Source organism: Argentina silus, assembly GCF_951799395.1.
Source record: "Argentina silus genome assembly, chromosome: 2".
In the NCBI taxonomy this organism is placed as follows: domain Eukaryota; kingdom Metazoa; phylum Chordata; class Actinopteri; order Argentiniformes; family Argentinidae; genus Argentina; species Argentina silus.
This window is the reverse complement of record NC_139656.1, coordinates 34,614,791-34,624,790: the sequence shown is the minus strand read 5'-3', so window position 1 is coordinate 34,624,790 and position 10,000 is coordinate 34,614,791. Positions and strand designations below refer to the sequence as shown.

The 10,000-nt window shown below is 48.4% G+C and overlaps 1 protein-coding gene across 1 annotated transcript; it reads right to left on the bottom strand.

Annotated features, from left to right (window-relative positions):
- Nucleotides 1–400: 400 nt before the first annotated feature.
- sra1 (steroid receptor RNA activator 1) lies at nt 401–5,260 on the bottom strand. The gene is made up of 5 exons (XM_083696793.1): nt 5,188–5,260; nt 4,639–4,785; nt 3,741–3,997; nt 2,787–2,895; nt 401–1,697 (listed from the first exon to the last, which is right to left on the bottom strand). Exons 1-5 carry the CDS (start codon nt 5,210–5,212, stop codon nt 1,528–1,530), a joined length of 708 nt encoding a protein of 235 aa, XP_083552919.1. The 5' UTR covers nt 5,213–5,260; the 3' UTR covers nt 401–1,527.
- Between the last annotated feature and the right edge of the window lie 4,740 nt (nt 5,261–10,000).

Sequence of the window (10,000 nt, the reverse complement as noted above, 5' to 3'; positions counted from 1 at the left end):
GTTAATGTGAGCAGCCCGAGGTAGGATCGCAGGTCACTCTGAAGGCACAGGAGGCTGGGAAACCACCTGGAACGCTATTCATATTGATGGATCATCAGAATTATGTGTAATAGTAATTATAAAGGGATGGTAAAAACACCTGGAGCCAACAGGCCACCAGACTACCAGACTTCATAGGCCTGGGCTGAGTGCGGTTCAATTTGCATGACGGGAGGCAGAAATCGGAGGACGGGCTCATTGCAACCCATGGAATGGAATGAGGAATGGTATCAAACAAACGAACACACAAACTTGCTTGATACCATTACCTATTCCATTCCATGCAGTGCAATGAGCCCGTCCTCCGATTTCTACCTCCACCGGCCTCCCCTGGTCTGCATATAATGGAATGGGGTCGTCCGAAATATAAAAACTCCAAGCTAAACCAAGCTCACCTCAAAGACTCTCAAGTATTCTAGATGTGTATCTGACCCAGGTCTAGACCACACTGCAGGCCTGTCAAGTATTCTAGATGTGTATCTGACCCAGGTCTACAGACCACACCACAGGTTAGGGTTCTAACGTAAACAACCATGTCAAGGCCAAATGAGTCCCGCGTTTTTTTATGAAAGTGTCATAGTTTGTGAACTCTTCATAATCTGTAAACGTGTCGTTCTCTGACAGAAACATCTCAATCAAACACAGGTAATGTATTGGAGATGGTAGCATGCATAGAACATTGCATAGATGCATCAGAACCCAGGTCTCCTTCTCCATGATCCCATTCCAAACTGATGAGAGAGAGGGAGACAGAGAGAGAAAGAAAGAGAGAGAGAGAGAGACATGTTGAATTCCAATGTTCTGATCCTAAAGTCTTCATATTTCCACCTCAGAGAGAACTGTTAGTTAGGACTCTGTTACACTGAGCTACTGGCCTCCATTCCTCCTTTCCTCCTTTCCTCTCTCCTCACATCTCCTGGAGGAGAAGATCCTCCTCTCAAACCTTCTCAATCAACACGTTTTGAGAAGGGGGCAAGGAAAGGGGGGGCAAGGAAGAGAGGAGAGAGGACCTGAGGGGGTGAGGAGAGAGGACGTGAGGAGAGAGGACGTGAGGAGAGAGGACTTGAGGAGAGGACGTGAGGAGAGAGGACGTGAGGAGAGAGGACTTGAGGAGAGGACGTGAGGAGAGAGGACGTGAGGAGAGGGGAGAGGAGAGAGGACGTGAGGAGAGAGGACGTGAGGAGAGGACGTGAGGAGAGAGGACGTGAGGAAAGGGGAGAGGAGAGAGGACGTGAGGAGAGGGGGTGATGAGAGAGGACTTGAGGAGAGGGGACTTGAGGAGAGAGGACTTGAGGAGAGAGGACTTGAGGAGAGAAGGAGTGAGGAGAGAAGGAGTGAGGAGAGAAGGAGTGAGGAATGTAGAGAAGCCTTTTGAGAAAGAGCCTGGGGTCAGTAATGTCACTGGGCCACTAGAGGGCAGTGGTGGTGTCACTGGGCCACTAGGGGGCAGTGGTGGTGTCACTGGGCCACTAGGGGGCAGTGGTGGTGTCAATGCTGCGGTTGTGGCTCCTCTGTGTGCGGTACATCTGGACTGAGGTTCCTGGTCTCAGCGATCAGCCGCTTGACCCCCACCATCCACTGGCTGACCTCCGTGACGTGGTCCACCATCAGTCCCCGGTGGACCTCGTCTGCCGCGTCCCAGCGACCACGCTCCATCTCTGGGGAGGAGAGCATCAACACAGGGGGTTAGAGAGCCATGGCCTGGGTCACGGTAGGCAGCACAGGGGGTTAGAGAGCCATGGCCTGGGTCACGGTAGGCAGCACAGGGGGTTAGAGAGCCATGGCCTGGGTCACGGTAGGCAGCACAGGGGGTTAGAGAGCCATGGCCTGGGTCACGGTAGGCAGCACAGGGGTTTAGAGAGCCATGGCCTGGGTCACGGTAGGCAGCACAGGGGGTTAGAGAGCCATGGCCTGGGTCACGGTAGGCAGCACAGGGGGTTAGAGAGCCATGGCCTGGGTCACGGTAGGCAGCACAGGGGGTTAGAGAGCCATGGCCTGGGTCACGGTAGGCAGCACAGGGGGTTAGAGAGCCATGGCCTGGGTCACGGTAGGCAGCACAGGAGGACATAGAGGAGGAGGGGACAGGAGATCCGCCTGCAGTTGTCGCCTACGTGCTCCTCTGGTTTAAATGTGCTGTACAAATAAAGTTTGATTGACTGCAAAAATCTGCAGAGAACATGCCTTTCAGTCTAGGATGCTGCTCCATATGTTCACTTAAATGTGCGTTTTAACCTGTTGGTGTTTTATGATTAAATGTTTTTTTTTCAACTTTGCGTGCTGTTATTTTGGCCAGATCTCACTTGTAAACCACATTGTTAATCTCAGTGAGACGAACAAAAACAACGGTAAAATCAATCAATAAATGAACAGGATAAGGCTTCATCTGTGTCTGAAACCAGCCCCATGACTGGAGCTGAACAGCTTTTATATGACGTAGAGAGCCGTCAGATTTCTGCCTACTTTTATGTGCCTATTTTTACCTTTATTTTAGTCCCATTGAGACCAAGGTCTCTTTTACAAGGGAGCCCTGCAGACACACACCTTACAACCACACATCATACACACACATCATACACACACTTTACAACCACACATCATACACACACTTTACAACCATACATCATACACACACAAAATTACAACATTATAAAACACACTCATGAAAAACCAACACATTGATGATAATAAAAACAATAACAATAATAATAATAATAATTAGATGATTCTCATCAGGGGTGTGACGCCACCTTGTGCCAGTGTGGTCATCCTCCGTCTGACGGGCAGAGACAGCCTCCCTGACCTCCACATGTCCTCCAGAACCTTCAGACGCTTCGCCATGTCATCACACACCTGCCTCTGCCACACACACACACACACACACACACACGCACGCACGCGCACACGCACGCACGCGCACACACACACACACACACACACACACACACACACACACAGGTTAACATCTGAAGAGTCAGTGTGTCACTGTCCCTAGGGGCATAAAGACTCAGAGCAGCGTCCTGGCCCACAGAAGCCCCCGCCTGCACAACACTGATGCAACTGAAACCAGTGACCAGGCTGGGAGCCAGGCAGAGACCCCAGAGACCCCAGAGACCCCAGCCACCCCAGAGACCGCAGAGACCCCAGAGACCCCAGCCACCCCAATCACAGCCTGTTTGAACTGTTGCCGTCCAAAAGACGGAGCCTCCTCCGGAGCCTCAGGGCCAAAACTCATGAACAAGCCTACCCCGAACTCATGACTTTACCCCCAGCACCCCCACAGAATGGACTCTACCAGCACCCCCACAGAATGGACTACCAGCACCCCCACAGAATGGACTCTACCAGCACCCCCACAGAATGGACTCTACCAGCACACAGTCACTTTAACAACACCTCTCACACCAACGGCTCAGTGCAATAATAATGACATTCCACTGAACCACTTTACTTTTTTACTCTACTATTTATACTGCAATTGTGTCATGTCTACTGTCTTGTGTCCCCAACAATCGTCACTGTCCAACCGTCTCACTTATCTTGCACTGTGTCCCTTTATTATTTGTATTGTATGCTGCATTGTCAAGGAACCGAGCCCATACATTTTACTCCCTGCACTCGTGTATGAGACGTAACAAATAAACTTGAAACTTGAAACTTGAGCAGGGTGGCGGTCAGGAGGTCAGGAGGTCAACTCCACCTACTTTGACTGTGTGTCTGCAGGCTGTCAGAGCGCCACTGAGCGCTCCGATGACATCATCGACGCTGGGCTCGCTCTGTGATTGGCCATCGGCAGAGTCTGAGCGCTCTGACGCGGGACACGCCGGAGGGGGTGTGGCCATCATACCCCCGAGAGGAGGGGCCGAGGCCAGACACAGTCGAGGGGGCGTGTTCATACTGCATGGAGGAGGGGCCAGCGGGTTCGTGGGAGGAGTCAGGGGGGACAGGGAGGTTCCTGGATCTGAGGATTGGGAGAGAAAGGATTCTTGTCATTCTTTATTCACAAGGACATTCTGAGGAAACGAAAGCAAAACATCAATGGCGAATCCATAAGTAAGCATAACTGAGAACCCTTGTTACCAAAGGATAATCATGTCATTTAAAATAGATTCTACATCTCGATGTTGGTTCTATCTCTATGTATGGAGGTCCTCTGTGGCTCAGTTGGTAGAGCATGGCATTATTCCTGCTGGGACCACATATACTGAAACATGGATGAACTCACTGCAATGTAAGTCGCTTTGGATAAAAGTGTCAACTAAATGACATATAATAGTATGTATAGAACACTGTTCTCTCTCTATGGTTCTATCTCTGTATATAGAACACTGTTCTCTCTCTATGGTTCTATCTCTGTATATAGAACACTGTTCTCTCTCTATGGTTCTATCTCTGTATATAGAACACTGTTCTCTCTCTATGGTTCTATCTCTGTATATAGAACACTGTTCTCTCTCTATGGTTCTATCTCTGTATATAGAACACTGTTCTCTCTCTATGGTTCTATCTCTGTGTATAGAATATGGTTCTATCTCTCTGGTTCTGTGTGTGTGTGTGTGTGTGCCAGAGACAGCCAGACATGGAGCAGTGCAGCAGACGTACTGGAGGCTCCGGCGGTGGCGGTGGCGGTGGCGGTGAGCTGGGGTGGGGGGACTCTTTTGTTGAGCAGGGTCTTCTTGGGGCCTCCCAGCGCCGTCTGTAAGCCGTAGGAGAACTGGGGAGGGTCGTTCCAGCCCCGCTCCTGGTTACCTGGGGTCGACCACCACACAAACACGTCAACACTCACCATCACACCACAACGACCGGCGAGGGAAAACACCTGGGAAAGCAAACCGGCTGGTAACAACAACGGCAGCTAGCTAGCTAGCAACAGGGCTTGTAACGTTATTATTACACCCACGAGAACAATCTGATATTATCAATATTCAGATACATATTCAGACAATATTCACGATACTCAGTCGGCTGCAGCTGGACTCAGTGATGATGTGGCTCAGCTGCTGTCAGAGCGAGCTAGCCTGCTAACAGAGGGTCACTCATCACACCGTCACATTAAACGAACATACGGAACAGGACGGAGTCTAAGGACACGACATAATAATAAGACACAGCCCGCATGGTCGATCTGAAGACACCACGGCGGGTCGGTACCTGGTTTGACGTAAATGTCCTCCATGTCTTCTGAAGTCTGGAACTCAACAACACGGATCACATCCCAGGCAGCTTCCGGGTCCCTTTAAAAAGATCGCTCGTTTAAAAGATCAGGACGACAACCTCCCTACCGGGTTAGGGTTAAGGTTAGGGTTAGGGTTAGGGTTAGGGTTAGGGTTAGGGATACGGTTAGGGCTAAGGTTAATGTTAGGGTTAAGGTTAGGGTTAGGGTTAGGGATAAGGTTAGGGTTAGGGGTTAAGGTTAGGGTTAAGGTTAAGGTTAATGTTAGGGTTAAGGTTAAGGTTAGAGTTAGGGTTAAGGGTTAGGGTTAATGTTAGAGTTAAGGTTAGAGTTAGAGTTAGGGTTAAGGGTTAGGGTTAGGGATAAGGTTAGGGTTAGAGTTAGGGTTAGGGTTAAGGTTAGGGTTAATGTTAATGTTAGGGTTAAGGTTAGGGTTAGGATTAGGGTTAATGTTAATGTTAGAGTTAAGGTTAATGTAAGGGTTAGGGTTAGGGTTAAGGTTAATGTTAGGGTTGATTTCATTCGATTTTCCGGCGGGCAGCGCCCTGCTCAAAGCTGACGGTGAGAAGAACATTTGTCTGTTCATGAACTTAATGAATGGATTCTGTTTTTAACCACATTTCATTGCGACCCGCTGGTGCAGATTTCAGGTTCCGCTCCGCCCTTCTCGAGTTAGTCCAGTCGCCTGCCGGTCACTCGGGTTGATCTAATCGAACAGACCCAGTGATGTTGACACGTGTCAAGAAAAACGTTTCAAATAACAAAAAAAAATAACATCAATTTAATCTTAAATGAATCTGCTATACAACTATAGATTTTGTCTCAATATAAGTGGGGCTTAAAGAGGTAGAGGTGGCGGAATAAGGCAAACATAATAGAAAAGGAAAGTTACTTTGAGATACTTTGTGTGTTTCACGTTTTAAAGGACACTTCACCAATTGTTGTTTTGTTCATTCTCGGTCTCCAGCACCATCCCAGTGTCTACAGAGAAAATAAGAGTGACAGAGAAAATAAGAGATGGTGGTAAAAATGTCATTGGGGGTAAAAAACCTTTTCAAAAACTACAGCCACAAACACACTCCCCCTGGCTGGAAACTCATTGTACTTTCTGAAAATAGGGTTGACATCATAGGGGGTAATTTCCTTACAAATGTCCCACAATTGCACCTCCCTCCTCCCGACTGGAGTTTTACCACCCCTGTTGAAATAATCAGTCAAGGCAGTGCCAATAGCAACCACCAGATGGGGCCCTGATGTTTATGTTTGTGTGTGTGTGTGTGTGTGTGTGTGAGAGAGAGAGAGAGAGAGAGAGAGAGAGAGAGAGAGAGAGAGTGTGAGAGAGAGAGAGAGAGAGAGAGAGAGAGAGAGATAGAGAGAGAGTGTGTGAGAGAGAGAGAGAGAGAGAGAGTGTGAGAGAGAGAGATAGTCTTCTATGCTGTTGAAATAAGAGGAGATGACAGCACACAGGAAGGAAAGAGGAGAGAAGAAGAGGATTTCCAAGCCGTTTATTTCCCAGCATCCCCTGCGATGCGGATCTCACTTGACAACTCTGTGCAAAATAACCACAATTTAAAAAATCAGCTTCAATAACATGACATCCTATTCTTTCGTGCTAAAGTACTGCAAATATATATATAGAGAGAGAGAGTCATATTTACCTACTAGTAGTGTAAATACTAGTAGTATAAATAGCAAAAAGAAGAAGTCTCAAGGTGCTACATGACCATTTTATGACATTACGTTACCACTAACAACTTCACTAGTACAATGTCCTTATTCACTAAAGGGCCGTCTCTCTCCTGGTCCTCCTCTCTCCTGGTCCTCCTCTCTGCTGGCCCTACTCTCTGCTGGCCCTACTCTGTCCTACTCTGCCCTGGTCCTACTCTGCCCTGGTCCTCTCACCTGGTCTTCTCACCTGGTCCTTTACCTGCTCAGCATTAAGGAGGCCTGAGTTGTTTTCTCATATGATCATTATTCAGAATGGGGGAAAGGGGAGCAGTTGCATATTAGTGATATTTTCTAGCGTAAAGCCTCAGAGCTGTCATTGCTTAGCGACCAGGTCTCTGACAGACTGGAGGCCGGTCCACCGTCACAAGCTCCTCTGGAGACCAGCATGCATTAATCCTCCAGCACCTTCCCTCCTTCACCCCCACAGGCCTACAGCAGGAGACGCGCGTACCTCTTTATATATGGCATTCAATGCATACGCAGTGCAAATAAATGTGTTTTTATCCCAGGGGAGTGGGGGATGGGAAGAGAGAGAGAGGGGGGGGGGTATTTCATCTGGTGAAAAGGTTGCTTATTGCATCCATAATAAGCACATCAGAAACAACATGATGCATTAATATTTTGATTTGTCTCAGATGTTTTTTCCACTAATAGCATTCAACGTATGTATCTAGGGACCAGTAGCATTCAGCCCTAGGTATCTGGGGACCAATAGCATTCAGCCTAGGTGTCTGGGAACTGCGGGGGGGGGGGGGGGGGGGGGGCATGCCGTGCTGTTGGGAAGCTTTGGGGGGCTCTTGTTAGATAGTAATAGTACTGTATTCATACCTCTCCACACCTCTCTCCACTTGTCTACACCTGTCTACACCTGTCTACACCTGTCTACACCTGTCTACACCTGTCTACACCTGTCTACACCTGTCTACATCTAAGCAGTCATGTTGTTTACCAACACTCTCTGTGATTATTCTGTTGATTCTGGTTTGAACAGGTGTTTTTCCCTGTCTGAGGTGAAACACAGTCAGATGCTGCAGCTCTCTCTTTCTCTCATTCAGGTTCACAACGTAGTCAAACTCTGGAAGTCTGATTCTCCTCATTGACTCATTCTAGAAACGGGGGGAAATAATCGAGTTGAATATCGTCTGTGTCCTCTGCGTACGACGCCTACATCTCCCACATCTCGTACATCTCCTACATCTTCTACATCTTCTACATCTCCTACATCTCCTACATCTCCTACATCTCCTACATCTCCTACATCTCCTACATCTTCTGCTCTGATGTCTTTTTTTTGGGAGTAACTTTCACAACGCGACAACCGCCGTGTCATGTGACAGTTCAACCGCTGTGTCAGAGGATGCAGAGATGCTTTGGTGGTTGGTGTCAGAGGGAGGGTCTGCTGGGGGTTTGACACACTGTGATGAATGGACTCGAAGCCCTCTTCAGAATGACTGTAAAGAACCGTAAAGGTACGTTCTAGAACCTCACATGATACAGTAGAACCTCCTGAGCGACACCGATTGGACAAGGATCAAGTCACTTTTACATTTTGCTGATGTTCAACATCAAACATGTTAAATTAAGAGAAGTTAATTTTATTGCACCATATTATTTTGGCTACTGTACTGTATGTTTGGCTGAGAGGCGTGGGGGAAATGCGTTGTGTGATTTATGGTGTATTGCCGTTAAAATATGAGTCTAGTTTCTACAGACTGGTAACATTCCTCTCCTTGACAAGTTAAGATATGGAATGTGAGAGGACAGCACCTCAATGTTCTAGAACTGTAGAACACACAGGTCTCCTACCACTGTACCACACACCAGACACACACACACACACACACACACACACACAGGTCTCCTACCACTGTACCACACACCAGACACACACACACACACACACACACACACACACACGCAGGTCTCCTACCACTGTACCACACACCAGACACACACACACACACACACACACACGCAGGTCTCCTACCACTGTACCACACACCAGACACACACACACACACACACACAGGTCTCCTACCACTGTACCACACACCAGACACACACACACACACACACACAGGTCTCCTACCACTGTACCACACACCAGACACACACACACACACACACACACACACACACACAGGTCTCCTACCACTGTACCACACACCAGACACACACACACACACACACACACACACACACAGGTCTCCTACCACTGTACCACACACCAGACACACACACACACACACACACACACAGGTCTCCTACCACTGTACCACACACCAGACACACACACACACACACACACACAGGTCTCCTACCACTGTACCACACACCAGACACACACACACACACACACACACACACAGGTCTCCTACCACTGTACCACACACCAGACACACACACACACACACACACACACACACACACATACACACACAGACAGACACACACAGAGACACACACACACACACACACAGAGACACACACACACACACACACACACACACAGAGACACACACACACACGCACACACAGACACAGAGACACAGTAGAAGCAGGGATGTTGACTGGTTGGTTCTGGTTAAGATAATTGACATCATCCTCAGCCAATCACATTCTATTGGCTGGTTATACATCCATCTCTATCCTTATCACGCCCAGGTTTCTCAACTCTGGTCCTCAGGATGTTGTTGTTCCTCCCCAGCACTAACAGCCATCTGATCCAACCAACCAGGGCCTTCATGATCAGCTGATTAGCTGAACCAGGTGTGTGTCAGGCAGGGGAGGCTGGTGGAGGTAGAAATCGGAGGATGGAACGGAATGAGGACATGAAGAGGATATGAGGAATGACGATATGAATGGAATGAGGATACCACGTGTTTGATACCATTCCTCATGCCATTCCATGCATTACAATGAGCAAGTCCTCCGATTTCTACCTCCGCCAGCCTCCCCTGGTGTGTGTCGGTGCTGGGCGGGAACAGACATGAGGGTCCTCAGGCCACAACCAGAGTTGAGACACACTTCCCTAAACCCTCATCAGAATCACCTCTCCATCCT

What these genes read in the sequence shown, in the direction of transcription:
- sra1 (XM_083696793.1), bottom strand. Translation starts at nt 5,212, where the DNA reads ATGGAGGACATTTACGTCAAACCAG. An exon ending in GGACATTTACGTCAAACCAG is followed by an intron (nt 4,786 to 5,187) that starts GTACCGACCCGC and finishes GGTCGACCCCAG; the next exon opens with GTAACCAGGAGCGGGGCTGG. An exon ending in CCTGCAGACACACAGTCAAA is followed by an intron (nt 2,896 to 3,740) that starts GTAGGTGGAGTT and finishes TGTGTGTGGCAG; the next exon opens with AGGCAGGTGTGTGATGACAT.